The sequence below is a fragment of the Tilletiopsis washingtonensis genome (assembly GCF_003144115.1).
Source record: "Tilletiopsis washingtonensis strain MCA 4186 unplaced genomic scaffold FA09scaffold_20, whole genome shotgun sequence".
NCBI classification, from domain to species: domain Eukaryota; kingdom Fungi; phylum Basidiomycota; class Exobasidiomycetes; order Entylomatales; genus Tilletiopsis; species Tilletiopsis washingtonensis.
Genome location: NW_020312017.1, coordinates 330219 through 356807, shown reverse-complemented (window position 1 = coordinate 356807; position 26589 = coordinate 330219). Strand labels below are relative to the sequence as shown.

The 26589-nt window shown below is 66.0% G+C and overlaps 13 protein-coding genes across 13 annotated transcripts; 7 read left to right on the top strand and 6 right to left on the bottom strand.

Moving 5' to 3' along the window:
• The first annotated feature begins 230 nt into the window (after nt 1-230).
• On the top strand, nt 231-2500 carry FA09DRAFT_346980 (hypothetical protein). The gene is made up of 13 exons (XM_025744787.1): nt 231-652; nt 730-861; nt 964-1046; nt 1106-1171; nt 1235-1339; nt 1417-1478; nt 1554-1568; nt 1623-1678; nt 1731-1897; nt 1984-2111; nt 2179-2190; nt 2249-2286; nt 2361-2500. The coding sequence occupies exons 1-13, from the start codon at nt 298-300 to the stop codon at nt 2411-2413; spliced, it is 1272 nt and encodes a 423-aa protein (XP_025596160.1). The 5' UTR covers nt 231-297; the 3' UTR covers nt 2414-2500.
• Nucleotides 2501-3403: 903 nt separating this feature from the next.
• FA09DRAFT_331823 (putative VTC1-protein controls Sec18p/NSF-dependent priming of snares and) lies at nt 3404-5115 on the top strand. Its single transcript, XM_025743194.1, has 5 exons — nt 3404-3501; nt 3760-3784; nt 3862-3969; nt 4635-4727; nt 4844-5115. The coding sequence occupies exons 1-5, from the start codon at nt 3430-3432 to the stop codon at nt 4915-4917; spliced, it is 372 nt and encodes a 123-aa protein (XP_025596159.1). The 5' UTR covers nt 3404-3429; the 3' UTR covers nt 4918-5115.
• Nucleotides 5116-5615: 500 nt separating this feature from the next.
• Nucleotides 5616-6638, bottom strand: FA09DRAFT_331821 (putative 40S ribosomal protein S12). The gene is made up of 3 exons (XM_025743193.1): nt 6442-6638; nt 6008-6385; nt 5616-5737 (listed from the first exon to the last, which is right to left on the bottom strand). Exons 1-2 carry the CDS (start codon nt 6547-6549, stop codon nt 6050-6052), a joined length of 444 nt encoding a protein of 147 aa, XP_025596158.1. The 5' UTR covers nt 6550-6638; the 3' UTR covers nt 5616-5737; nt 6008-6049.
• Nucleotides 6639-7414: 776 nt separating this feature from the next.
• FA09DRAFT_362547 (putative RPS11B-ribosomal protein S11B) lies at nt 7415-8261 on the top strand. The gene is made up of 2 exons (XM_025745486.1): nt 7415-7593; nt 7738-8261. Exons 1-2 carry the CDS (start codon nt 7431-7433, stop codon nt 8049-8051), a joined length of 477 nt encoding a protein of 158 aa, XP_025596157.1. The 5' UTR covers nt 7415-7430; the 3' UTR covers nt 8052-8261.
• A 223-nt stretch (nt 8262-8484) lies between these two features.
• FA09DRAFT_331819 (hypothetical protein) lies at nt 8485-9952 on the top strand. Its single transcript, XM_025743192.1, has 4 exons — nt 8485-8947; nt 9012-9130; nt 9200-9352; nt 9515-9952. Exons 1-4 carry the CDS (start codon nt 8555-8557, stop codon nt 9726-9728), a joined length of 879 nt encoding a protein of 292 aa, XP_025596156.1. The 5' UTR covers nt 8485-8554; the 3' UTR covers nt 9729-9952.
• FA09DRAFT_331807 (hypothetical protein) lies at nt 9833-11377 on the bottom strand (the record flags this gene model as incomplete). The annotated part of the gene is made up of 2 exons (XM_025743186.1): nt 9833-10864; nt 10931-11377. 2 exons carry the CDS (start codon nt 11375-11377, stop codon nt 10094-10096), a joined length of 1218 nt encoding a protein of 405 aa, XP_025596155.1. The 3' UTR covers nt 9833-10093.
• An 810-nt stretch (nt 11378-12187) lies between these two features.
• Nucleotides 12188-13925, top strand: FA09DRAFT_331818 (hypothetical protein). The gene is made up of 6 exons (XM_025743191.1): nt 12188-12505; nt 12691-12754; nt 12814-12885; nt 12938-13311; nt 13373-13605; nt 13694-13925. The coding sequence occupies exons 1-6, from the start codon at nt 12224-12226 to the stop codon at nt 13827-13829; spliced, it is 1161 nt and encodes a 386-aa protein (XP_025596154.1). The 5' UTR covers nt 12188-12223; the 3' UTR covers nt 13830-13925.
• A 269-nt stretch (nt 13926-14194) lies between these two features.
• FA09DRAFT_321993 (hypothetical protein) lies at nt 14195-15462 on the bottom strand. The gene is made up of 4 exons (XM_025741037.1): nt 15242-15462; nt 15008-15180; nt 14692-14859; nt 14195-14633 (listed from the first exon to the last, which is right to left on the bottom strand). Exons 1-4 carry the CDS (start codon nt 15327-15329, stop codon nt 14613-14615), a joined length of 450 nt encoding a protein of 149 aa, XP_025596153.1. The 5' UTR covers nt 15330-15462; the 3' UTR covers nt 14195-14612.
• Nucleotides 15463-15662: 200 nt separating this feature from the next.
• On the top strand, nt 15663-18125 carry FA09DRAFT_344174 (putative iron inhibited ABC transporter 2). Its single transcript, XM_025744640.1, has 6 exons — nt 15663-15848; nt 15905-16195; nt 16255-16345; nt 16411-17376; nt 17436-17507; nt 17567-18125. Exons 1-6 carry the CDS (start codon nt 15811-15813, stop codon nt 17999-18001), a joined length of 1893 nt encoding a protein of 630 aa, XP_025596152.1. The 5' UTR covers nt 15663-15810; the 3' UTR covers nt 18002-18125.
• A 159-nt stretch (nt 18126-18284) lies between these two features.
• FA09DRAFT_128434 (hypothetical protein) lies at nt 18285-20503 on the top strand. The gene has a single exon (XM_025739071.1). The coding sequence runs from the start codon at nt 18721-18723 to the stop codon at nt 20311-20313; it is 1593 nt and encodes a 530-aa protein (XP_025596151.1). The 5' UTR covers nt 18285-18720; the 3' UTR covers nt 20314-20503.
• On the bottom strand, nt 20504-21656 carry FA09DRAFT_128435 (hypothetical protein). Its single transcript, XM_025739072.1, has one exon. The coding sequence runs from the start codon at nt 21366-21368 to the stop codon at nt 20694-20696; it is 675 nt and encodes a 224-aa protein (XP_025596150.1). The 5' UTR covers nt 21369-21656; the 3' UTR covers nt 20504-20693.
• Nucleotides 21373-22282, bottom strand: FA09DRAFT_311599 (methionine sulfoxide reductase B; the record flags this gene model as incomplete). Its single annotated transcript, XM_025740670.1, has 6 exons — nt 22105-22282; nt 21858-21951; nt 21682-21800; nt 21598-21619; nt 21466-21539; nt 21373-21410 (listed from the first exon to the last, which is right to left on the bottom strand). The coding sequence occupies exons 1-6, from the start codon at nt 22195-22197 to the stop codon at nt 21375-21377; spliced, it is 438 nt and encodes a 145-aa protein (XP_025596149.1). The 5' UTR covers nt 22198-22282.
• A 343-nt stretch (nt 22283-22625) lies between these two features.
• On the bottom strand, nt 22626-25779 carry FA09DRAFT_321982 (Nop14-like protein). The gene is made up of 4 exons (XM_025741036.1): nt 25192-25779; nt 25053-25126; nt 22806-24988; nt 22626-22734 (listed from the first exon to the last, which is right to left on the bottom strand). Exons 1-4 carry the CDS (start codon nt 25739-25741, stop codon nt 22695-22697), a joined length of 2847 nt encoding a protein of 948 aa, XP_025596148.1. The 5' UTR covers nt 25742-25779; the 3' UTR covers nt 22626-22694.
• Between the last annotated feature and the right edge of the window lie 810 nt (nt 25780-26589).

Below are 26589 nucleotides of genomic sequence, written 5' to 3'. Positions count from 1 at the left end.
CTGCTGGGCGCAGCTGAGTGCTCCTCAAGGTGGCAGCGGCTGTCAGGGGGCAAACTCGCGGCGCGGCGGCCCCTGAGCGTCGAGGCTCGCCTCACGTGCGCGCCCCGGCCCCAGCGGCCGCCTCGGCACGCCTGCTGCTGAGCTCCACACGGCGCGCGCCGCTCGAGCCGTTCGCCGCCCGTGCGCGGCGCCGCGCCTGACACAGCCTCCTTCCTCTCATCTCCCATACCCTCAACCGGCAGCCCCTCGCGCGCCGCACACTCTCCATCAATCTCGCAACCTCACGCCTGGCACCCCATGGCGTATCCCGGACAGGGCCACGGCTCGCATGGCGGCGGCGGCCAGTACGGTGCGCCTCAGGGCTTTCCCCAGCCCGGCGGCTACGGTCCGCCGCAAGGCTACGCTCCTCCTCCGCAGGGCTACCCTCAACCCGGCTACGGCGGCTACCCGCAGCCTGGCCCGCCGCCGCCGCAGCAGATGCAGGGCGGCTATGGCGGCGGCTACGGCGCGCCGCCGCACCCGCCGCCGCCGCAGGGCCAGTACGGCGCGCCGCAGCACTACGGCCAGCAGCAGGGCCGCCAGCAGGTGCCGCAGGGCTACCAGCACATGCAGACCAACTTCAACGTGCCGCAGGGCGTGCAGCAGAACGGCAGTGAGTACTGGCATCAGGCACGTCACCCTGCCTCCTTGCGCGGAGCTGATCGTGCGCCGCGCGCTTGGCACGCGCAGACCAGCGCTTCCAGTACTCGTCGATGAACGGCAAGCGCAAGGCGCTGCTCATCGGCATCAACTACGCCGGCACGCGCGCCGAGCTGCGTGGCTGCTGGAACGACGTCGAGAACATGAAGCAGTTCATCATGCGTGCGTTCTCTCTCTTGCCCCTCTCTCTGCACTCTCCACAGCTCCGCCTTCGCTTGGCCCGAGCTGCTGGGCTGACGCCCCCCCCGCGTGTGTGTCTCGCAGGGCGAGGATACAAGGCGGAAGACATGGTGGTGCTCACGGACCAGTCGCGCGACCCGCGGTCGATCCCGACACGCCAGAACATGGTCAGTCCGGGCCTAGAGATGCTGACCGCGCTTCGCTTGAGCTGACAGGGCGTGTCTAGACGGCGGCGATGAACTGGCTCGTGCGCGGCGCCTCGGCTGGCGATGCGCTCTTCTTCCACTACTCGGTGCGTCCACCCTCGGCACGCCACAGAGCTGAAGCAGTGAGCTGATCGTCCGGCATTGGGCAGGGCCACGGTGGCCAGGCCAAGGCATCGCAGGGCGACGAGGCCGACGGCATGAACGAGACGGTGCTGCCGCTGGACTATGAGCGGGCAGGACAGATGGAGGACGATGTGAGTAGTCCGCGTGCATGCCACATCCCCGCCAAAAGGCTTGCGCTGCTGCTGACTTGCGTGTGTGTCCCGCGAAGGAACTGCACGCCATCATGGTGCGCCCCCTGCCGCTCGGCTGCCGTCTTACTGCGCTGTTCGAGTGAGTCGAGGGCGCTGGCCCGCGTGGCTCTCCAAGGTGTGATGCTGACGCTGACATTGCCTTCGCCTGCGCCAGCTCCTGCCACTCTGGGTAAACTTCTCTCATACTGTGCTCCCACGTGTAGCCCGCTGACCCCGCCCGCAGCACGGCGCTCGACCTGCCGTACGTCTACACGACGTCGGGCAACATCAAGGAGCCGAGTACGTCCCGTCTTGCTTGCCTCATCTTCGCTTGCTGACACTCGCTGCGCAGACGTTGTGGCAGGCCTCGGCAAGGGTCTGATGGGCGCCGGCATGTCGTACGCGCGCGGCGATGTCGGCGGCATGATCAAGGGTCTGATGAGCACCTTCAAGGAAGCCACGGGCTCGAGCGGTGCAGAGCAAGTGACGAAGGAGACGCGCTCCAGCGGCGCCGACGTCGTGAGTAGCCCCCGCGCGCGCGAGCGAGCGGCTGTGCCAATCGTGAAATGTGGCAACACGCTGATGCAGGCGATGGACACACCCAGGTGATGCTCTCCGGCTCCAAAGACTCGCAGACGTCGGCAGACGCCACGATTGCGGGCAAGGCGACGGGCGCCATGTCCTATGCGTTCGTCAAGGTGATGAACGAGTACCCGCAGCTCTCGTACTTGCAGTGAGTGGTTGGCTCTCGTGCGCGCCGTGGAGGAAGCCAAGGCTGACCTTGCCGCTTTCGCCCTCAGGCTCCTCAACGCGTAAGCCCCGCGTCGCCCTAGACGCCGCCTGTCGATGCTCACGCCTCACCCTTCGCAGCACCCGAGACGTCCTCGTGGAGAAGTACAGCCAGAAGCGTGCGTGCCTTCGGCCTTCGGTCACCCGCCCTGCTGCTACACCTGACTGACGCCCCTCTCGCGACATCCCCCAGCGCAGCTCTCGTCGTCGCACCCCATGGATCTCAACCTGCTCTTCGTCATCTGAGCAGGCATGACTTGCCCACGCTGTCTCTTGTTCTCTGTCTTGTACTCCTCCCTTCTTCCGAGAACGCCATGCTATGTCTCTCCGCAGCAAAATGCGCCGAGAGCACGCTCGTCGCAGCCCCCGCGCGACATTGCCGACGTGTGCGAATTTGCAATTGCCTCGCCTCGACGCTCGACGCTCGCCGTCGAGCGTCGCGTCTCGCTCGCGAGCGCATGGCAGGAGCGACGCTGGCTCTGCTTGCTGGAGGGAGTGAAGCAGAAGGAAGCTTGCACGGCTCGGTATGAGGTGATCCTCGAGCGAAGCCCTCGAGCTTCCGACGTCGTCTTGATCCGAAGCTCGACGCTCTCGCTCGACGCTCTCGCTCGACGCTCTCGAGGCTCGAGAAGTCGGGTTTCAAGCTCCGCCAGTCGTGCGCACGTTCCCAGCGCTCTCCGGGACACTCGCCGCGCGCCCCGCTGCCGGCTTCTACGGCGCCGGCAGCCAGCAGCCGCATGCTGCTGGGTGCTGCGGTTCGGTCTCTGCGCAAGCCACGCTCCCAAAGTGTTCCAGGGCGTGAAGAGCGGTGCTTTGCAGTTGCTCGAAGAGCCAAGGCTGCCTCTTCGCACGTCGGAAGCGGCTGGAGAAGCAGGCGTGTGCTGGCTCGTCGTCTCGCAGATCTCGCGCCTCGGTGCCGCCCGCACCGCTGCGCCAGATTTAGCGCGGCGTGGGCGGAGCGTGCGGCGCGCAGGCAGGCCGTCGGTGTCGCTGTGGGCGCAGCGCCGCGTGCGGCGTGCGGCGGAGGCGGCGCCAACGGACGTGCCGCCGAGGTGCTCTCGCTCTCGTGCGGTGTGTAGTCCACGAGCCGCTTGGCTGGGTGCAATCTCAGGCACCGGCTCGACCTCTGCTTCTCCTCGCAAAGCCACTCGCATCCTTCTTCCGCACCTCGTCTCGTCCGTCTGTGTCTCGCTCTCGCTCTCTCCTCTCCACCTCATCGCGGCCGCCCTCCTGCTCGTCCAAAGCGCGCGCATACACACAAGATGTCCACTCAGCCCCTCCTGCAGCGCACGGCCGGCAAGCGCATTGCGCTGCCCGTGCGCGTCGAGCCCAAGGTGTGTTGCGCCTCATCCGCGAGCGCAGTTGTAGCTGGGTGATAGAGTAGCGAGGTGAAGGGGTGGGCGCTACGTGGACCGGCCTAGGCACGGCGAGCAGAGTAAGCATGGGCGCGGCATGCGCTGCCTGGCCGCAAAGTGCCGACGCTCGCTCTGGCTATGCAGACTTAGCTGTCTTTCCAGCTATGCGCCTCGGCGTAGCTGTGTTTCTCGCATCGTCGTCTGTTGCCTCTCACTCACGCGCTCTCCTCCGCTCAGGTCTTCTTCGCCAACGAGCGTACCTGTGCGTCGTGCCTCGTCCCATCTCCGCTGCATCCCGTTCGCTTCCGCAAACTGACCTGCGTTGCTCGCCCGACACAGTCCTCTCATGGCTCAACTTCACCGTGACGCTCTCGGCGCTCGCCGCGGGCCTGCTCAACTTCGGCGACCAGGTGGGCCGCATCAGCGCGGCCATGTTCTCGTTTGTCGGTGAGTGCGCGGCAGGGGCGAGGCTGCGGGGGAAGGAAGCGGATGAGGACAAGAGGAGAAGGCGACAGGACACAGTGTGCACTGGAGGAGGCTGGCTTGCGGCGCTACTGAGGCCAGAGTGTATGCTGGGCGGCGCGGGCTTGTGACTTGAGAGAGGGCACTTGCAGAGAGGAGTGGGGCACCGGCCCGAGCGGCCTCCAGTTGCCTCAGCCGGCCAGGCAGCCCTCAGTCGTGATGTGTGCGGCATCTGTCGCGCCCGTCCGCGCACACTCGTCATAGTGCGCAGTGCCCTGGGCAGGCCACGCTCCCCCGCACACTTGAAGGCTGCGCTGCTGGAAACGTGACGTTCGCCTCTGGGCGCGGGGCAGCGTGGTTTGTCTTTGCACGAGGGCAAGTTCTGCAAAGCCTTGAACGCCCTGCAGAGCTTAGCCGTCAGGGGGCGTGAGCAGAGCAGGAAACGGAGAGGAGAAGCATAGGCGAGGGCGCTCCTCGCTGGTTCTCTTGCATGCGCTGCAGCAGCATGCAGCAGCACCTTTGAGCCTTCGATCTGCTTGCGCCCAAAGCCGCGCCCAGCTGCGTTCCCAGCTGTTGCACCCTCCTTTTGCTGCGCTATGCAGACAGACCCGAAAGCGCAGTTGCTGACGGCTGCTCTCTCTTCCAAACAGCCATGGCCATCATGGTGTACGCGCTCGTCACGTACCACTGGCGTGCGTCTGCGATCCGCAACCGCGGCACGGGCCCTTACGATGACCGTCTTGGTGAGTCTCTGCCTCCTCCCCTTTTTTCGCCCCCTCTTCTCCCGCCGCGGGCCTGGCAGCAAAGTGCCGATCTGCGACGCTGACTGCTGTGTCACTGCGACTTTGCGCTTCGACAGGCCCGACGATGCTCTCCGTGCTCCTCATGATCGCCGTCATTGTCAACTTCGTCCTGCGCTACCGGGACGACTAGGCGTTGTTTGCTTGCCTCGCTCCAACCTCTCGCCTTTTCCTTCCTTGTCTGCTATTCAGCGAGCGCCGTACAACCCGAATGCAACTTTTCGTCTCGCATCTCTCTCTCTTTCCTCACTCATCAGACTCTTTTTGCCCCTTTCCTCTTCCCAGTGTACTCGAAGACTGAAAGCTGTGGTCAATCGCAACTCGTCGCTAGTCTCATGCCTTAGCGCAGGCGCAGCGGAATGCAGCTCAGGACAGAGTAGGCGGCTGCTGCGCAGGGCTGCAGAGCCGAGAGGAGACGCATCACTATTCCTCCTCGCCGTGTGTCTGAATCGAATGCTCTGTGGGAGGCTCGCATCGAGAGGAAGAGCGCTCCTGCTGCTCGTCCAACCTCGTGCACTCTGAGCAGCTCCTTTCGCCATCGCTCTTTCTCCAACATCGAGGTTTCAGCAACGACGGCACGGCGATGACTGCCGGCTGGCGACGGGGGAGCTCTCATCGTGCGATTTCCCCATCGTGGACGCGAGCGTGAAGATATTTCGACACGCCCTTCAAGCCCTGGCTGCCCAAGGACGGCGCCTGCACGAGCGCCGCGGCACCCTCTTCAGAACCGATCTCCGCCATCTCCCTTCCTCCTCTTTTACCAGCTTGGGCCCGCTCAATTCCTCCAGCTTCTCGATCTGTAGTGCTCCACGCGCAGGCGCAAGCGGGTGATGCAGCAAATGATGACATTATTTTGAGGTTGAGTGTCCGGGCATGAACCGCATCAGGTGCCGGTCGGCGGTGGGCAGCAACGCTCCACGCTCAGTCAAGAGCGCAGGCGAGTTGTGACATGACTAGAAGAGCGATGACGGTGTCAGCATTGCTCCTGCGACATCGACGAGAACCTCGGACTCCCTCCCTCCTGCACCAGCCGCTGCGACGCGCGCCGTCTGCGCCGCAGCGACGAGAGCACGATGATTCTCAGACGAGTAATAATGATTCCGGATGGATGAGTATCCTCAGTGCTAGAGCTTCTCGACTCCGCTCCGTTGAGGGAGTCCATGTGTCATCACCGAAGTGCGCCCCGCCCAACCCTGCCCACCTGGTCTTGCTCGGACACTCACGTGAGATGACGAGACGCCTCCTCCCAAGCCAGTGCCCCCACTTTAGCGGCTCTTGAAGTGCGAGAGGAGGACGTTGAGGCCCTCGCTCTCCTCTCCGTAGTCGCGCACGACGACGCACGAGCAGCCGACGACCTTGCGCGGGTTGCCCTCGCGGTCGATCTTGCACAGGCCGGCCCACGTGCCGAGCGTCTTGGGGTCCGAGACCTTGAGCAGGTCGATCTTGTGCTCGGTGCAGAGCGCCTCGATGAGCTTGATGTACTCGGCCTCGGTGCACGTCTCGACGAGCACGCAGAGGTGCGCCTGGCGCCGGTCGAGGGCCTTGGCGCACTCGCGCAGGCCGCGGGCCAGGCCGTCGTGGATGAGGGCCTTCTTGAGGACCTGGAGTGCGTGTGAGCCTATGCAGCACATTCAATGAGCGCATCGCAGCGACGCACCTCCTGCAGGGCGTCCTCGATGCTCATGGAGCCCTTGGCGGCGGCCGGAGCCTCGGCCTCGACCTCCTCGACGGCGACGTCGATGGGCGTCTCCTCGATGTCCGACATGGCGAAGAGTGTGTGTGAAGAGTGGAAGAGGTGGGGAGTGGCTTCTTCGACGATCAGGTGGGTGATCGCTCAGCAGGGGATGGGTTGGGGTGGGAAGCAGCGCTGGCCGGTGCTGAGGCCAAGGCACAGCATCTTCGCGGCTCCGGTCCGTGGCGGACGGGCGGCGGCGCTGCGCACCACGAGTGGTGCTGGCGCAGTCACAGCAGCGCCATGCTGCGGCTCGGCGCGCGCGGGAGTCGCACGCGCGGCCCCTCCCGGCGCGCAAGAAGGACGCTTACGTGATTTGCTGCAGCCAGCGCTGGACGAGCCGCGCCGCTGCCCTACAGGCGCGGGCGGCCGCCGCCCCTTCCGCCATCACCCCAGCTTCCCCCCTCCCCCTCAAGAGTAAGTGTGCACCTCGCATCGCTGCACCGCTGCATCGCACCTCCTCGTCGCGCCATCTGCGCATCCATCGTCGGCATGCACCATGCCCGGCCCTGCAGCCGGGTGCCGCCATGCCTCGGTGCGCCCAGCGTGGGCCTGCGACAGCGCTGCATGGCCAGGCGTCGCTCGCTCGCGCCGTCCGTCTGCTGCACGCATGCGCCCCCATTCCGGGCAGTGCAGCACCATGCCGCAGCCGCAGGCGTCGTCGAGAGACGCACGAGAGCAGGCAGGTGCCGAGCGCGCGACGAGAAGGGCTGGCTGCTCGTGGGGTGATGCATGTCGCCGCACGACGCTGGGACGGGCATGCCGGATGGAAGGCATGTTGGCGGTGGCAGATGGTGGTGGCATGGCGTGCGGCGCCTAGCGAAGTGCCAGGAGCGACGACAGGACCCCAGCCAGCTCCCGCGCAGCAGCCATGCTGATCGCGTTCTCTCCTCTGCAGAAACCTACCACCCAGCATGTCGACTGAGCTTGTGGTGCAGAGCGAGCGCGCCTTCCAGCGCCAGAAGCTGTTCCTCAACAGCAAGGCGAGCCGCACGGTGACGCGCGACCGCCGCTGGTACAAGGACGTCGGCCTTGGCTTCAAGACGCCGCGCGGTGCGATTGACGGCGACTACATTGGTGAGCAGCGCGAGGGGCAGAGGGCGAGATGGGGTCAAGTGCGGGGAGAGTGGCGTGTCGGTGGAGGCGCAGGCTGGGCTTGGCGGCGAGAGAGGGTCAGCCTATAGGCAAGTACGGCGCGCTGACACGGTGTCCGGCGCGCAGACAAGAAGTGCCCGTGGACCGGCCTCGTGTCGATCCGCGGCCGCATCCTCTCGGGCAAGGTCGTCTCGACGAAGATGACGCGCACGATTGTCATCCGCCGCGAGTACCTGCACTTTGTGCCCAAGTACAACCGCTACGAGCGGCGCCACACCAACACGAGCGTGCACTGCTCGCCGTGCTTCCGTGTGGATGTGGGCGACGACGTCATTGTGGGCCAGTGCCGCCCGCTGAGCAAGACGGTGCGCTTCAACGTGCTCAAGGTCAACAAGAACCGTGCGCTCGTCAAGGCGGCCAAGAAGTTCTCCAAGTTCTAAGCGTTGCGCACACCCCCCTTCGCAATGAACCGAGTTCCTTCCCTGTCCTTCGCCTCTCCCCTCGTGGCAGTCCGTCGTCGGGCTCTGCGGCGCGCCCGTTGCCGCACAAGCGCCGCTGTTACCATAGCATCCCTCTCACTCTCACCACACACTCTGCCGTGACCCACACACACACACACACTGTCGCCCTGTACGCACGGGATGATTCATGCCAAAAGCAACGTGCCCGCGTGCACATTGAACCAGCTGCCTGGGAGTGGGGCTCTTGAGCTGCAGCTGCTCTGAGGCGGTGCGGCTTGAACGAGCACAATTTCGCGGCGCGTTGGCTGCTGTGCCGCCGTCGCACACGCGCCCGCGCCAGCGCTGGCGGCCCAAGCCAGCCCACAGCCAGCGCCAGGCACGCCTCGAGCGCACGGGCAACATCACATCGCGGCGTGGCTTGCCGTGAGCTGTCCAACCTCTCGGCCATCTCCACACCCACACCCTCACCACACACGCACATCATGTCCTTCGACTTTGGCTCCTCCGCGCCCGAGTCCGACCCGACTGCCGACTTCCTGGCGCGCGAGCGGGCCGCCGCCGGCGCGCTCTCGGGCGACGCCGAGCTCTTCGGCGCGGCGGGCGCCGCGTCGGGCGGCGACAAGGACTTCAGCAGCGGCGCATCCGCCTTCCCGGCGCTCGACGGCGACGACTCGGCGCCTGCCTCTGCGGCGCCTGCCGCGGCGCCCGCGCCCGACTTTGGCAGCTTTGGCGACGACGACGATCTGATGGGCGGCGGCGGCGGTGCGCCCAGTGGAAGCGCGCCGCCCCCGCAGCAGCTCGACGAGCGGGACCAGTTCGAGCAGAACTTCCCCGACCTCGCCGAGCCTGAGCCGGAGCCGGTGCCGCAGCAGACGGTGCGTTGTTGTGCTCGGGCGCTGTAGCCGTGGCGAGACTGACCTGTGTGCGACCCATCCGCAGAACGGCCACATGGCACCGCCGATCGCCTCGAACATCTCGCGCCCGGCGCCGTCTGCCTCGTACGGCATCGCCGCGGACCCGTACGCCACCGAGAGCGGCGAGGAGCCCGAGGCCGTGCGGTGAGTGTCTTGTCCCCTCTGTTCCAGCCCCATGCCTCCTGGCTCATGGCTGCCTCTGCCCACCCCCAGGGAATGGCGCGCGCGCCAGGCCGACGACATTGCGCGGCGCGACGCAGAGGCGGAGCGCAAGAAGGCAGAGACGGTCTCCAAGGCCGAGCGCGACATTGACCAATTCTACGCCGAGTACAACCAGAAGAAGGAGAAGAACATCGCGGCCAACAAGTGAGTTGCGGGAGCGAGCGAGCATCACGGAGCGGGGAGACGTGCGTCAAGAGGGCTGCTCGCTTCTGCTATCGGCGGCTGCTACCGCCATTGCGCGCGTGTCAGCTCCGCAGCTGGCTCTCCCTGCTCACGCTCGTGGCTGACTCTGCATCTACTCATCAGGGAGGCAGAGGCCAAGTTCCACGCCTCTCGGCAGGCCGAGCTGGCCGAAGGCACGACGTGGGCGCGCGTCACGAAGCTCGTGGACCTGCAGAACTCGCAGAGCAAGACGACGGCGCGCGGCGGACCGGGCGCCAGCGACCTGACGCGGTATAAGGAGATCCTGCTGAGCCTGAGACGCGAGGGCGACACGGCGCCCGCAGCGGCTGGCTACTAGGAAGCTTCCGCACGCTGCTGCCATGCCAAGGCAACGCAGGCTTGCGCCACCTTCCTCGAGCGCGACTGGCTCGGGCTGGGATAGGTGGAGAGGAGGGACTCTGATGAGACTGGAATGATCACGATTTGACGCTCGAGCCGAGGCGACGAGGCGCAATGGTTGAGAGCGACGGGGCTGGAGTGCTATGTAGATGTACAGATGAAGATGCGGGGCGCGAGACAAGGCGAGGAAGCGAGCGAGATGAAGAGGACGGATGGTAAAAGGATGCTACATGAGAAGAATGAGAGGGTGCACGGCGTGTGTGTGTGCAGGTATGTGAAGCGCCCGGCACGGCGCACAAGGAGGTGGGACGTCTCGGGCGCCGCTCAGAGTCGGCTCTCAGCCTCAGCGTCGCGCAGGGCACGCATGCTGGCGCGCGGACTCGTCGCCGAGGCAGAAGCAGAGGCGTAGCTGAGGCGCTCCCACTCTTCCTCGTCGGACAGGGCCGTCTCGCTGCGTGCACTGCCGTGGCGGCTGCCACCGTTGCGACTGCCGCCGCTGGTGGAGGCACCCGGCATGCGCCACGCGCTCTCGTCGCGCTCGGCAGAGTGGAACATGGCGCTGCCGCTCTGGCTGGCCGCGGCGGCAGCCGAGTCGAAGGGATCGGCGTCCGTATCGTCGAAGATGTGCGACGAAGGCGTGCCGAGGGACGAAGGCCCGCGCGAGAGCGGTGCGGCGCCGACGCCTGCGTCGGAGCCGGAGTGGCTAAAGGCGGCGTCGCTCCATGCGACGGAAGGCGGGGGCGAGACGATGGCAAAGTCGCTCGCGCCATCATTTGAGGAGCGCACGCTGCCGCTGTGACTGCTGCGGCGCATGGAGGGAGACGGAGGCGCGAGCAGGGCGTCGTGCGAGGAGAGCGAGGCGTGGAAGGGCAGCGGCTGGGCGCGTGGAGAAGAGCTGGCGCCGGAGCGCGGCGTGGGCGGACCGGAGTCGGGATGCGCGCCGCCGTTGCTAGATGCGGGCGCAGCGTCGGTCAGGTCGATGAGCGTGCCGCTGCGGCTGCGCTGCGAGGCCGAGGGCGACCGAGGAGCGGTGGATGCGGCGCGCGAAGACGTGGGCGAGGAGGGCTTGGGTGGCAAAGCGGGGACGTCGTTGGTCTTTAGGACAAGACCAGGTCAGTACCTGGCATCGCACACAGTGAGCATACCGGCACACAAACTCACCTCGTGCGAAGCAGCGCCCACACGTCTCCTCATGCCCTGCTGCCCCTGGCTGCGCTGCGCGCCACTCGCAAATCCCGCATCAAACTCGTCGCGCATGCGTCGCCGCACGAGGGCCGACTGGCGCTCGTGCATCTCGAACTGCTCAATCTCCTCTCGCAGCTCGCGCAGATCTCGCGCCTCCTCCTCCTCCTGCGTCTCCTGTCTCGCCTGCTGCTCGCGCCGCCTTCTCTCCCTGTTCTCCATCGCGTGTGCGCGCGCCACGTGCGGCTCGGCGCCGCCGACGACGTCGCGGAACTCGGCCTTGATGCTGGCCCATTCGGAGCGCAGGCCGGCGGCGACGCCCGAAGGCCAGTTCTGCGCGCGCCACGGCGCAAAGACGGTCACTTCGAACGTCACGGCCGCGGCGACGCCTGCGACGGCGCCGGCGAGGAGGGCGCCGTGCACCATGAGGAAAGAGAGGCGGAGGAGGAAAGAGGAAGGTGGGAGAGGCAGAGAGGATGGAGGAAGAGCAGAGAGAGAGAGGAGCAGCGCAGTGGCGCTTGAGTGCCACGACGGCGAGGGTCTGATGGCCTTAGCGCGCCCGGCAGATGCGCAGCATGCAGGCCGGCCGCGTGCGCAGCAGCTGCACCCCGCATCCTCATCCGCGCGCGCCGCCGCCGCCGCCGCCGCCGCTTCTCCTCGCCGAGCAGCGTGCCTGCCTCTGCCGTCTGCCTCTGTCGAGCCTGAGCAGCCGTGTACTTCTCTGCGGCACCGCTGCACACGCTCAAGCCTAGCCTGTGCTGAGATGCGCGCGCTGCAGAAGGCGGTCGGCGCCGGCACAGCTCCTCGCGCCGCACGCGTCGTCGATAGGGCCCGTGCGTGCGCCAGTCGCGCGACACCCTCTCTTCTGGGCGCTCTTCAGCCTGGGACTTGACGTCGAGCTCTTTTGACGTCCGCCGCAGGCATGTCCTGTCTGCAGACGACGTCGACAGCAGCGGCAGCGTGCAGCGGGCGCACGGCGATAGAGACGCAGCGGCAGGCCGATGCTCCCACGCACCGCGAGCGGGCGGCAGATCGGCGGCGGCAGCGCTGCGCGACGTCACGCGGCAGGCGCAGGTGGAGGCGGCTGCGCTGTGGGACCTGCCGCGGGAACGCTGCCCGGCTCTCAGCGCTGCCCGAGGCAGCTCGCCGTCGCCGGCCTCGGCTGGAGGGATGCTCGGCGTGGCCTGTGCAGAGCGCAGACGGCTCGTCGACGCCAAGCTTGCCTTCTTCCCTCCATCTCCTCCTCCGTCGTCCGCGCCGCCTTCGCCCGCCATGCTGCCCCGTCTCTCCCGTCCTCTCCTTCGCGCCTCTCTCCCTCGCGCCCTGCCTCGCGTCGCCGTCGCGGCGCCGCTGCGGCCCTTCTACTCCTCCCCGGCCCGCCTCGAGGCGCGCGAGCAGGCCGGCGCGCCGGCGTCGGGCTCGTTTGGCCAGGCGGCAAAGAATGTCAAGCAGGAGGCCAGCCAGCTGCGCGCCAGCATCGAGAGCGCCGTCGCCGGCGGCTCGGGCGGCAAGGAGGACAAGGGCCACGATGCGGGCGAGCTGTTCAGCGATGCGGTGAGTGGCATGGAAACAGCAGTCACCAAGGCGCAGGGAAGGCGGCAAAGGAGAGGTGTAAAGGAGTGTCCGCATGATGAGCCGCCTGGCACTGTGTGTGCGCTGCCCGCCTGGACTACACCAGCCCGCACGCTGCTGTTCTACTCTTCGCCGTGACTCACACTCCTTCTTCCACGCCGCTGCAGAAGACCATCTCGGGCGAGATGTTCCAGGCCATGCCGCGTCCGGCGCTGCTCTGGGGTGCCGCCGGTGCGTCGTCTCGCCCTCTCCCAGCCCTCCATGCTTGCACTGACCGGTGTGCGACGCAGGTGTGATTCCCTACGTCTCGACCGCCGGCGCCTCCATCTACCTGGCGCGGCAGGCCAAGCTCGTCGCCGAGGGTGAGCCTCTCTCCCTCTCCCCTCTCTTGCGTCGCTGATTTCAGTGTTCTAGGTCTTGACTCCTCCATGTCCTTCGAGACGGCCTCGGCGCTGCTTCTGCACGCGCAAAACGTGCAGATCTCGTACGGTGCCATCATCCTCTCCTTCCTCGGCGCCATCCACTGGGGCTTCGAGTTCGCCAAGTACGGCGGCGCCGTGGGCAACCGGCGCTTCTTCCTCGGCGTCGTGCCCATCTTCCTGGGCTGGCCCTCGCTCGCCCTCGCGCCGGAGATGGCGCTCGTGACGCAGTTTGGCGCCTACGTGGTGACGTGGTTCATCGACCTCAAGGCCACGACGGCCGGCTGGGCACCGAAGTGGTACAGCTCGTACCGCTTCTGGCTGACGGCTGCCGTGGGTACCAGCATCATCGCGACGCTTGCCGGCACGGTGCGTGATTCCTTGCTCCCTTCCTTCACTTGCCCATCGCTCACGTGTCCTCTGCGAGCAGAACTACTACAACTCGGACAAGTCGCTCTCCTCGGCGCGCGGCTCGGCGCAGAAGCTGGCGAACCTGGTGCAGAGCCAGGGCGCGGAGAAGTTTGCGGCGGCGGAGCGCAGTGCCAAGGGCAACCAGGGCGGCAAGATGCGGCAGGAGAAGATCGGCGGCGATCTCGAGGCCGAGCCCAACACCGAGGACGGCGACTCGTTTGTGAAGATCCGCAACCCCAAGAAGGAGGAGGAGTGAGTTGCCCCCCTTGCTTCTCTCTCCTGCGCTTCGACCCTGAGCCCCGCGAGCGCCGCACTGACGCTCTGTTCGCCCGCGCAACAGGGAGCGCAAGGCAAAGGAGGAGGAGGAGCGCAAGGCCAAGGAAGAGGAGAAGAAGAAGGCACAGCAGAAGGAGGAGGAGGAGCGGAAGAAGAAGCAGGAGATTGCGGAGGGCAAGCGCAAGAAGACGGACGCTTAGATGGGGCATCACTTCGCCGCTGTCGCTCTCTCGGGCCGCCACCAGTCAAGGGCTGCACTCCGACCTGTGGACTAACGAGCGTACGTCGGGCAAGGGCACCACGGGACCGTGCGAGGCTGCTCCTTCGCCCACATCTGGTCCCACCACCTTCCACGTCCCATCTTCGACCGACACCATACAAGCCGCTCTTTCTCTGTACCGCACTGCTACCCCAGTTCCAGCAATTCTGAAACCAGGCCATTCTCACTCCGTTCGCGCCTGTCTGCTCTCCGTAGCTGTGTGCGCACAGCGCGGCGCTCGCAAGACGCGCGCTTCCGCTGCGTGAAGCAGCAGCGCATGAGCGCAGCATGGGTGCGGTGAGCAAGCAGGGCTCGCTCTTCGCCAAGCTCGTGCGAGGCTCGTTCAGGATTCGCAGCACTCTGAGCCGTAGTGACATGGATCTGTGGGCGTCGGGCAACGGCAGACGCCCACAGCCCCATGGCAACAGCGCTGGAGAGCCACTGCAGCCTGCAAGATCGACGAGCTGCGCCTGCTGCTGGCGCGCAACCCTTCTGCGTTGCTAAAGGTAGCGTTGCGAGGCAAACACTGTTGCGAGCGCTGCACTTTCATCCCATGCCACCCACTGGCGCACTGCTCACCGCGCATCTGAAGCTGTGCACGCCTCGCCTGACGCCACAGCTCCCTCTCGGCCTCTTTGGCAGCAGCGATCCGACCTGGCTGATTCCGCCGAGCTCCTCGCCGGTCGCGCGGCCACTGATTGCCTGCATGCAATCGTATTATCCACTACCGCTTCGAACCCGAGCCCTATTTCCCCTGGTCAGCCTCATCCCCCTGGACTCTTTCCTCGCACAGCAGCACTCACCTCGCCATCCGCCGCCTCTCTCCGTTGCCAGATCTCCTCGCTCACTGCCTCGTAGTAGTCTGCGTCCAGCCCGCGCTTGGGCTCCATCTTCGGCCCGCCAGGGTAGCCGGGTGCGGGCATGGGCACGCCTGAGGACGAGGCGGGGCCCATGTAGACGTATGGCCGCAGCTAGGTGGTGGGTCAGCACGCAGTAGATGGCGCCTGGGCACCAAGGCAGCGGCGCCTCGACTCTCGCGAGCTATGCCATCGCATCTGCCACTGCGCATCACATCGGTCGCCACGCATAGCTCTTGCGCTGCTCGCGCTTCGCACTCACCGGCGTGTCCGCCAGGCCGGGCGGGACGATGTACGCGGGCACGCGGGCCTCGTCGATGCGGTGCGTGCGCTTGTTCCACGTGGCGGGCCGGCCGAACTCGTCATAGAGCTGCATGCCGTGCTTGTCTGCGAGCGCGATGCGCTTGCGCAGCAGCACGTTTGGCGTGCGCGTGCCTGTAGAGCGAGGGGCATCAGAGGCAGGCCAAAGAAGAGGCGGTGGTGCGGCAGGGCGCACCCTTGTAGAAGTCCTTGTTGCCCTTCTTGGAGCTGAGCGGCAGGCGCGAGGCCTTGCTCAGCAGCGCCAGGGTTGGCCGGAAGGACATCGGCAAGGGTGCTGGGGGGCGAGGGTGACGGCGATGGAGGGTGCGGTGCGGAGGCAGGCCGCTGCTGCTGAGGCGAGGTCAGGTGCAAGAAGGTCGCGCTGCTCCCACGCTCGACGACTACAGCCCGCAGCTGAGGTGCTTGTAGTAAGAGTCGCGACTAGGCGAGGTGGAATTCGGGCTTGCAGATTTGCGCCGCCAGCGCTCCACTCGCCTCGTGACGCACAAGCTGAGATTTGCAGCGCGGCAGCCGTGCCGTCTCGTTCGTGCGCAGCCGCACCCAAGAATTCACAGCGGCGGGCAGCGATCCTCTCGGCCCTCATCATCCCTGCCTCCCTCTGTCTCGTCAGTCGGAGCTCTCTTTAACCTCTCACACCTCGCTCCACCACACGGCCCGCGCCGTAGCCTCTCGCACTCGCAGCGCCCTCTCCGCTGCTCCCCCGAGACCTCAGCCCCGCTCGTCCCGCTCTCGCGCCCGCCCAGCATGCCGCCGGTCTCTGCCTCCAAGGCCAAGCGCCAGGCGTGCGTGTGCCTGCTGCAGCACACCGCTGCGCCCGCACTGACCCTCTCCCACACAGCGAGAAGGCCGCCAAGGCCGCCGCCAAGAGCGAGAAGGACGGCTCCTCCAAGGGCACCACCACCACCAACGGCTCCAGCACCGCCACGCCGCTCACCAACACCAGCGCCGCCACATCGGTGGAGGACCTGAGCGACATGAAGAAGCTCGCCGTCGCCACGGAGCGCAACGCCTCGGGCGTGCTCACCTCCGACAAGCAGAGCCGCGACATCCACATTGACAACTTCACCATGTCCTTCCACGGCCGCCTCCTCGTCGACGGCGCCGAGATCGTGCTCAACTACGGCCAGCGGTGAGTGTGCTGCGTGCGGCAGCTCCTGCAAGCGGCAGGCTGACGCAGCGGCGCTGCAGGTACGGCCTGCTCGGCGAGAACGGCTCGGGCAAGACGACGCTGCTCGAGGCGCTCGCGCACCGCGATGTTGAGATCCCCGAGAGCATCGACGTGAGTGGCAGCGCGAGCGGCCGGGCATGCGGGACTATGGCTGACGAGGCTGGGTACGTGTGCAGCTCTACCTCGTGCAAGGCGAGGTCGAGCCGTCGGAGCAGAACGGCCTCGAGTACTGCATCGAGTCGGCCAAGAAGAAGGTGGCGCGTCTCGAAAAGGAGATCGAGATCATGTCCGTCGCCGACGAGGTCGACGAGGTGGGCCTCGAGCTCAAGTACGAGGAGCTCGAGGAGCTCGACCCGTCGACGTTCGAGGCCAAGGCCGGTGCCATTCTGCACGGTCTCGGCTTCTCCAAGACGATGATGCACAAGCCGACCAAGGACCTGTCCGGTGGCTGGCGCATGCGCGTGGCGCTTGCGCGTGCCCTCTTCATCAAGCCGCACCTGCTGCTGCTCGACGAGCCGACGAACCACTTGGACCTCGAGGCCGTCGTGTGGCTCGAGGCGTACCTCTCGACGTACAACCACATTCTCGTCTTCACGTCGCACTCGGCCGACTTCATGGACTCGGTCTGCACCAACATCATGGACCTGACGCACCACAAGAAGCTCGTGTACTACGGCGGCAACTACTCGACGTACGTGCGCACGAAGACGGAGAACGAGACGAACCAGATGAAGGCGTACGCCAAGCAGCAGGACGAGATCCAGCACATCAAGAAGTTCATCGCCAGTGCCGGTACGTACGCCAACCTGGTCAAGCAGGCCAAGTCGAAGCAGAAGATTATCGACAAGATGGAGGCCGCCGGCCTCATCCAGCCCGTCACGGCGCCGCGGCCGCTGAGCTTCAAGTTCGAGGATGTGCGCAAGCTGCCGCCGCCCATCATTGCGCTCGACGAGGTGGCCTTCTCGTACAGCGGCAAGGTCGAGGACTACCTGTACAAGGGCCTCTCGCTCGGTGTCGACATGGACTCGCGCGTCGCCATCGTGGGCCAGAACGGCACGGGCAAGTCGACGCTGCTCAACCTCATCACCGGCGCGCTGCAGCCGACCGAGGGCACAGTGCAGCGGCATGCGGGCCTGAAGCTGGTGCGTCGAGGCGAGAGTAGCTGCCGGGGTGTCCGTGCTGACGTGTCTCGACTCTGCAGGCCAAGTACAGCCAGCACTCGGCCGACCAGCTGCCGTACGACCTCTCGCCGCTCGAGTACATGGAGCGGAAGGTGCGTCGCGCTGCAGTCCTGCTGCCCTGCTTCAGAGCTGACGCCTCTCGCCGCCACAGTACAAGGACAAGTTCCCGCAGAAGGAGATGCAGTTCTGGCGCTCGCAGATCGGGCGCTTCGGCCTCTCGGGCTCGCACCAGACGGCGCCGATCCGCACGCTCTCCGACGGCCTGCGCAACCGCGTCGTCTTCTCGCAGCTGGCGATGGAGAACCCGCACGTGCTGCTGCTCGACGAGCCGACGAACCACCTGGACATGAGCAGCATCGACGCGCTCGCCGACGCCATCAAGGAGTTCCCCGGCGGCGTGGTGATTGTGTCGCACGACTTCCGCCTCATCAGCCAGGTGGCGCAGGACCTGTGGGAGGTGAAGGGCGGCAAGATCGTCAACCTCACGAAGAACGGCATGGACATCCAGACGTACAAGAAGACGCTCATGGCCAACTCGGCCGCGGCCATCGAGAAGGCCAAGCTCGTCGGCAAGGGCAAGGCATGAGCGCGTCGCTGCGTGTGTCTGCCCTCACCATCTGCCATATCCTCGCTGCTTCTCTCCCAAAACACACTGCGTTGCGTCTTCGCATGCCCTGCTTCCTCCAAGCGCGTGACGTGACCTGCGCCTGTACATTAGAGCTCCTTCGTCTGCGGCCGAGGCCCCTCGCATGTGGCTCGGCTGATGGAATGGGAGCGCGTTGCACTGAACCTGTGTGTGCCTTGGCGAGTGAAGAGCGAGCGAGGGGACGAGAGAGGCATGCCGGGAAGTGACAAGAGCCATGCTGACGAGCGAGGTGGGTGCGTGCAGCCGGCCAGCGCAGTAAGAGTCGTAGTCTCGAACGGTGGCGGCGTGCCCGGAGCGCGGCCGGGCTGGGAGACACGGCGCGCGGCGCATCGCTCGGAACGCGCCGCGCGGCTGGCTCCCACGCTCGCGTTGCACGGCAACGCCGGGCGCACCCCTGGCCTGCCCAAAGTGGCAAGCTGGGCCCGCTGCCGCCGCCTGGAAGAGCCTGCCAGCACTGCGCCGTCGCTCTACCTTCCGCACCACATTCTTTAGCCCTCACAGCCTCTCCCTGCCGCACCCAACCGCTCCGTCCTGCACCACCAATCACGCCTTTGCCTGCACGGCCGTCTGTGCACGGCCCTCTTGCGCGCGCATACCCTGCGCCGCCGACGCATCTTCTCACCTGCCATCGGGCACTCGTCGCTCTCGCTCTGCCGAGCATGGCAAGCACAAGCGGCACGAGTGGCGCGAGCGGCACGCCTTCCACGTCGACGCCGCGGCGCACGCAGGTAGTCAGTGCAAGTAGCCAGGCGCCAGCCAAGAGCTGGCCTGCCAACGCGGGCACGCACGAGTGGCCAGCGGCGCAGCAGGAGCGTCTGGTGCAGGAGCTGGCCAAGTGTGCCTCGTCCTCCGGACTCATTCTCAAGTGGCTGGCCGGCCGTGGCAGCAGCAGCGGCGGCTGGATCCTGCGCAAGCAGCAGCAGATTGCCACAGCCTTCCATCCGGAGCTGGCCGTTGAGCATCTGCGTGCGCAGGTCATCTCCATGCGCGAGACGCACCACGCAGTGCTCGAGCGGCTCTCCATCAATGCGCGTGCGCCGACCAAGGAGTGGAAACACGGCGCTTCAGACCACCGCGTGCTCAGGTCCGAGATGGACACGCAGGGCTGCGCGTGGTGGACCGCCTGGCACAACAAGCTCTACGTGCCCTCGCTGCAGCTGGACAAGTCCGCCAGCGACGACTCCTTCTCGGGCTCGCAAGTCGGCGCCTCTTCCGACAAAGACATGACCGACGCTCTCTCCTTCGACGAGTTTCTCATCACGCATTCAAGCATGGCTGGCGCTTCCACCTCGGTCCGTGAAGAAGGAGCGCCGCTACAGAAGGGCGCGGAGCAAGGCACGCCCATCACTCCGAGCCGCAGTGACCGCTCGGACCGTTCATCGCGCCGCATCAAGACGTCTCCTTACATCAAGGCCTCGCTGCAGGTCTCCAAGAAGCGCCTCGAGCAGCTCGAGGCCAACGTGGCCGCACTGCAGCAGCCGGCAGAGCGTGCGCCTCTGTCGCACGAGCGCGAGCTGCGCCACAGCGAAATGGAGAAGGTTGCGAGCGGGGCGCGCGCGAGTGAGGTGAAGAAGCAAGGTACGCAGTACGAGGAGCTCAAGACGGCGATGGAGCAGCTCAAGATCGAGTTCAAGACCGCGCTCGAACTGCGTGACGCTCAGTACGAGGCGAAGATCCAGCAGCGCGAGGCAGAGATCAAGGCAGCCGTCGATCGCCGTGATGCCGAGTACCAGACCGCGCTCGAGCAGCGTGACGCAGAGCTCAAGACGACGCTGCTCCAGCTTCAGCACGCCCAGCAGCGCGAGCAAACTAGCCGCGACGAGGCAGACAAGCTCCACGAGGCTACACGTGTGCTACTGCACGAGTTCAAGGCGGCGTTCGAGGCGCACGAGCAGAAGCTTGCCGCTCTCGAAGAGAAGCACGGTGTTCTCGACAAGGCCATAAGTCGCTGCGATTCAACGGAGGAGCAGCTGCTCGCGGAGATGAAGAAGCTTCAGCTTATCGACTCGACACGGCGCGCGCTGCAGCAGTCCGTCCTCTCGCAGCAAGAGAAGATTTGCTGCAGCAGGCCTCGCTCACCGACCACGGCCAGCAGCTGTCTCAGCGCCAGCATGCTCTCGAGCAGCAGTTCGGCGGGCTGCCTGCGTACATCGAGCAGCGCCTCACGGCCGTGCAGCAGCAGCTGCAGGCCCAGAGCGCCTCGCTGCAGCTGGCGGCCGAGTCGGCCTGCGACCGGCTGCGCGTGCACCTGAGCGGCGAGCTCAACATGCAGATGGAGAACTACGTCGCGACCGCTCCGTCGCTCGTGGAGATGCAAGACAAGGCCGAGCTGGCAGCGCAGCGGATGCAAGGTCTCGAGGCGATCGTGCAGAACACCTCCGGCCGGCTGTTCAACAGCATCCACCGCATCGACGAGAGTGTCAAGCTCCTCGACGCCACGCTCAAGGCCGAACCAGCGCTGTGCGGCCGCGAGCACGGCAAAAAGTCGATCGAGGAGCGCCTCGAGGAGCTCGGCAAGTTTGGCGTCTGGCTCAACACCAAGTCCGCAGCCGCCGAGCAGCGCATCAGCCACATCGACCGCACGCTGCACGACACCAGCGTGGCGCTCAAGCGTCACACGCATGCCATTGCGTCAAGCGCCGACGCAGAGCAGAGCAACGCGTCGGACGACCTGGTCGAGCGCCAGCGCTGGCTCAGCACTCGGCAGGAAGAGCAGTACGAACGCTGCTCGAGCGAGCTGCAGAAGCTGTCGCAGGCAGCCGAGGAGCAGCAGTCGACGCTCTCGGCGCACGACAGTGCCCTGTCGTCGATCCGCGCGCTCAACGACGAGCATCAGACGGCACTTGCTCGTCTCAGACAGCTCAACGAGGAGCAGCTCACGCGCATCGGTCTGCTGGCCAAGCAAGAGGCTCAGCTCGAGGCGCACCTCGATGCGGCGGAGGAGAAGCGCCTGCAGTGCGAGAAAGCGCACGCCGCCGAGATCCTCAAGCTGCGCGCCGCGCAGCAGCAAGAGCTCGACTCGGCGCTCGGCAAGATGAGCGGCGTCGAGCAGAAGGCGCAGCGCGTCGAGCAGGAGCTGGCACGCGCCTGCGAGCGCATCATCGGACTGCTGGACGGCGAGAAGAGCGGAGATGAGGAGCAGGATGAGAAAGATGAGCTGGAGGTTGAGGAGGGCGCGCTGGAGGGGCGAGAGCAGGGCAAGAGCGAGTGGCGAAGCACACGGAGATACCTCACACGACGCGATCACATCATCTCGACACAGACGAGACACCTGTAGCATTCCAGTCACACGATCGAAGCGATACATACGACCCTACTGCTCGTCGGCGAAGCGCAGCGAGATGCCGTTCTGTGGGCCGAGTGTGAGCGAGAGACGCAGCAGTGACTCGCGCTCGAGTACGCACGACGCAATGCCGCTCGTCGACGGGGTTGTTGAAGCGCTCGCCCTTGAAGACGTGGCCGAGGTGGCAGCCGCACGCTGTGAGGAGGAGGCGCTCGTCAGTCGCTGCTTTGTTGTGAAGTAGCAGAAGACTCACACTTGCAGGTGATCTCGGTGCGCTAAGAGAGGGAAGGATGGTCAGCCGATGAGGCCGGCCGAGCTAGCAGCGCGCCATGCTCACCTCCATGCCCCAAGACCGGTCGACGTGCCGGTCGATCGAGCCCGGAATCTCGGCGTAGAAGGCCGGCCAGCCACAGCCGGACTTGAACTTGGTCTCGGCCGTGTAGAGGGGCGTGTCACCTAGCGGCGCAGCGGCGTCAGCGCGGGGCACGAGCGAGCGAACGCGAGGCGACGCACAGCCAGCGCAATTGTAAGTGCCCTGCTTGGGATAGTGCGAGTCGAGCTTGGAGGAGCCGGCCATCTCGGTGCCCTTCTCACGCAGGATGCGGAACTGTAGGGGTGCTGCAGAGTCAGCACGCCGCAACGGGGAGCGCTCCGGCAGCTGGGCGCGGTGGCGGCAGGGCGCCGGCCTCGTGGGGCAGCTCCTTCCGGCTTGCACTAAGCGCCACGCAGCAGCTCACGCTCCCACATCACGCATACACACCTGCTCCGGGTTCAGCACAGTCCTCCATTCGCTCTCGCTCTTTCCCTTCGGGAAGTTGCCCGCGGGCTGGTTCTTGGAGGCGTCGGAGCCCATCTTGTACACGGGCGTGGCAACGAAGGCGGCGAGAGGCGAGGCGTGGAAGGCGCGACGAGCGAGCGTGGCGGAGTGGGAGGCGATGCGAGGCGTGTAAGGCAGCAGCACGGGGAGGAGGAGCGTGCTGAAGAGAAGAGGGGGACGCATGGGGAGGTGGTGGTGAGAGGGGAGTGTCGTGCGAGCTCAGCGCTTGCATCAGCCGGCGGTGGCGAATACGGAAAGTGGAGGCCGCCTCTTCAGTCCGGAATACAGTCGCGGCGCCGCCGTTGTGATGCGCGCGCACGGACGGCCGGAGCATGGCCGAGCTCCCTCCTCCCCTCTTCTCGACGGAGCATGGGCGCGATCTCCTGCTCACGCCGGCCACATCTGTTCATGAGGATCATGGACACCTATTCACGAGGAGCGTGTGACAGCAGCCCAAGCGCCAGATGTAGTACAAAGTGCTCTGATATTACAGCGCTGCCAGGTGCAGCCCCCTCGTCGTCGCCGTGTCCGCCTCACTTGCCGCCCTTCTGCTTGGCGCGCTCCTTCTTCATCCTGGAGAGAGGGAAGGGACAAAGGCGTCAGCACAGCTCCGAACGAAGCTGCAGTACAGATGCACGACTCACTTCTCCTTCTCGCGCTTCCACACCTTCTCTTCTCTCTGCTCCTCTCCGAGGCTGCCCATGACGCGGGCGATCTTCTTGGCATAGCTCGTGTCCTCCTGCTCCTTTGCCTTCCGCCTCTCCTCGGCCACGAACTGCGCATCGCGGCGCAGCTCCTTGACGGCGCCCTTGCGCTCCTTCTTGATGAGCGCCTTAGTCTTGGCCTGCGCCGCACGCTCCGTGTCCGGGTCGTGCTGGCCCTTGCGGGAGGGGTCGTAGCCGCGCTGCTCGAACTTGGGGATGTGCGACGCAATGGGAATGGCACGGTGGGCTTGCAGACGCAGGGCTCGCCGTTGGGAAGCGGCGAGAGAGAGGGCACGAGTAAGCGTGCTAGTGAGCTGAGTGACTTGTGCGGAAAGAGAGGCGGGGAGCGAAGCGTGGTCGATCAGCGCAAGGAGTGCGTTGAAAGGCGTAAAGAGCTCGCAGAAGGCAGTGCTGCCCGCGTAGAGCGTGGCGAACTCGGCGATGAGCGAGAGGGAGAGGCCGAGCAGTTGCCGCTTCGCCTGCTCTGCATCCGCATCGTCATCCGCCACCTCGAGCAGGGCTGTCAGGCTCGGCAGTGTCTCGTCTTCCTTGCCAGCTCCGCGCCCGCTCAGGCGCAGATGCTGCGTGTGCGGAGCACCAAAGTCTGGCGTCGGGATGGCAAATGCGCTTGCGATGGTCGCTGCGTCCTTCTTGCCCTCTGGATGCAGAGGCGCCAGAATGAGCACTGCCGAATGCAGCGCATTCAGTGCCTCTGGCACCAGTCGTCTGGCCTCGCGCTCGTGTGCTGCCACGAGCGAGACGAGGTATGTCGCACTTGCGAGATCGCGCAGTGAGCGCAGACGAGCGTGCGCGAGGTATTGAGCGATGAGGAGCGAGAGTGGAGTGGCGACTGGATGCGTCTTGTCCGACGTCGGGAAGATGATGCCCGCGAGCCGCAGGAGCGTCAGCTCCGCCACGCCGGGCCACGTGCGAGCCTGAGGCAGCAGTGCGCCGCGTGCGAGACCGCGAGAGAGGTTGCGCTGCATCAAGGCAAGCTTGCCGACGAAGTGCTGCGCGGCTGCCCGAGGATAGGCAGAAGAGAGCGCGAAGAGGTGCGGCGTGATCTTGCCGACGAGTCGGAATCCGCCTGCGCTGGCGTCGGGAGCGACGAAGAGACAGTGGTCGAGCAGCACGCCGATGAGCGCGGCCAGCTTGTGCTTGTTGTCCTCGCCGAGAGAGGCATGGTGCAGGGCACGGATGCGGGAGATGACGAGCGGCACATCGGTCGGCGCGACAGAGTGCTCCTCGAGGAGAGAGAGGAACTCGTCGTGCGTCGCGGGACAAGAGAAGGTGAAAGGCAGCGAAGCAGCCGAGCTCGTGGACTTGCTCTTGCCCTTGCTGCTCGTCGTCGCGCGCTGGCTGCCGCTCAGCGCAGCGGAAGCTTCGTCGTCAGAGACGTCATCTGCGTCGTCGCCGGCCTTGGAGAGTTCGGCCAGGTCGGCAACGTCCTCGAAGGCATCCTCGCTTGTGGCGTTGCTGCCTTCCTCGTCGCTGCCGGCGTCAGAGCCCTCTTCCTCGCTGCCGCTCTCCTCTTCCTCCTCCGACTCTGACCCCTCCTCGTCCTCCTCGCGGTCGCCAAGGCCCTGTCCGAGGCCGTACGCGTCCGCGTCCTCGTCGAGATCCAGGTCGTCGTCCAGGTCATCACCGCCGGGCGCTCTCCGTGCCTTCTTGCCCTTCTCCTTTTCCTTCGGCTCCTCCTCTCCCCGCATGCGTCGCAGTCTCGCCTCTTCCGCCTTGCGCAAGCTCTCCGCCTCTTCCAGCGCCAGCTCCTCCTCCGTCTTGAGTCGGTCTTGCGGCTTCGCTCTCCTCTCAAACGCCATCTCGCGCACGTAGGCATCATACTGATCGCTCTCCTTCTTCTCTCGCTCCTCCTTGGTTAGCTCCCGCTCTGCGGGTGCTTGACCCGGGATCGGCGCGCGCTCAGGCACGGAGCGAGGCTTCGGCTCGGAAGAGGAGGTGGAAGGAACGCCGAGAAGCAGTGCGCGAATGTCATCGAGGCCCTCGTCGAGCTCCATGCGAATGTCGTCGTCCTTCTCGCGCATCTGCTGTCGCTCGAGCTTGGCAAGCTTGGACTTGGCCATGACCTCTTGCATCACTTCAAACTTGCTCTTCTTGCGCTCGGGCTGCAAGCACGCAAGGAGCTGTCAGCTGCTGCAGGCAAGAGATGCTGAGGCAGATCCGACTTACGCCTTCGTCTTCCTCATTTGCCCCTTCGCCAAAGCCGCCAAAGTGCGCCTGCGTGGCGAGGCCGTCGATGTCGCCTGTGCGCAGAGCACATGCATCAGTCGCCGCGGTCATCTCCTCACGGGCACTTGTCGCCACTCACCATCGTCGTCACCGAGCGCCACATCATCCATCTCGTCGAGGTGATTCAGGCTCTTGCCATAGTGCGTCAAGCCCTCCTCCTCGCCGTCATCCAGGTTGAACATGCTCGTGGCGCCAGCGCGGCCCGTTTGCCGCTCGCGAGTGAAGCGCTCCAGCATGCGCTCCTCCGGCGTCATGCTGGCATCTCCCTCGCCGAAGCGGCGGTCGTGGAAGGCGCCGCTGCGATGTCGGCCCTGCAGCTCGGGCAACAGCGTCTCTCTCCGCTGCGCCAGGCCACCAGCCTTGGCAGCGCCGGGCCTCGACGTCTTGCCCTTGACGACGCGTCCAAGCACATCATGCTTCGGCTTGACGACCTTCTCCTCGAAGGGGTTCGGACCGCCCAGGCGGGCGAGAGCGGCGCGGCGCTTCTCGGCCTCGGCGAGCTGCGCGGCGCCGGCGGCGGAAGACGGCGCCTTGCGCTTCTTGGACGACGCCGAGGCCTGCCGGCGGTCTGTGATGCCGGAGGAGGCGACCTGCGCTTTGAGCTGCGAGAGCTGCGAGCCTTTCGCCATCGTGCTGTGGGGAAGAGGAGCGGGATGGTGGTGTGCTTCGGATGACGGCCAGGAAGGCTTAGCACCTGTCTGGGAGCAGGCTCAGCTGCTCCACCCAAATTTCTCTCGGCCGAGCCACGCCGCGGCGGGTGCACTACAACGCGCGTTGTAGTCGCCGTTCAGGGTGCTTGAAGTGCCGCATAGGCAAAATCTGGGGCAGAAGTCGTGCGACATGCGCGAAATCTTCCAGCCCGCCTGCTGCTGCTGCTCCACCACCCACACCTCTCACCCTCTCTTCACCCCACCTCACACATCTCTCATCATGGTCCGGAGACGCTCCTGCTTCGTGTGCGGCCAGATCGGCCACCTTGCCGAGAACTGCTCGTCCACTGAGCGCCTCTGCGTGCGTGTCCATGCCACCACTCGCCCTCTCCATCCCACTCACGCCCTTCTCTAGTTCAACTGCGCCAAGCCCGGCCACGAGAGCAGCGCGTGCCCCGAGGAGCGCACGGCCGCTGCCAAGCAGTGCTACGCCTGCGGCGAGGCCGGCCACATCAAGGCCGACTGCCCCAACCCGCCCGCGCCCGTCGAGAAGAGCGAGAAGCCGGCGCCCAAGCCGCGCGCGGCCCCGGCGCAGGGCGGCCTGACCGAGCCCAAGAGCGGCGGCTGCTACGTGAGTGTGAAGTGGAGGGCTTTGTGGAGATCTGGCGCAGAGAACAGTTCGAGAGCAGTGGCGCGGCACAGGCCCCTCGCTGCAGCTTTCTGGTGGCGTAACGGCAGCTGTGCCACCACTTCTGCCACTCTCGCCTCTCACGCTGGCCCCGCTGCCTCTCTGACCTCTCACTGATGCTCTCTCATTTCTCAGACCT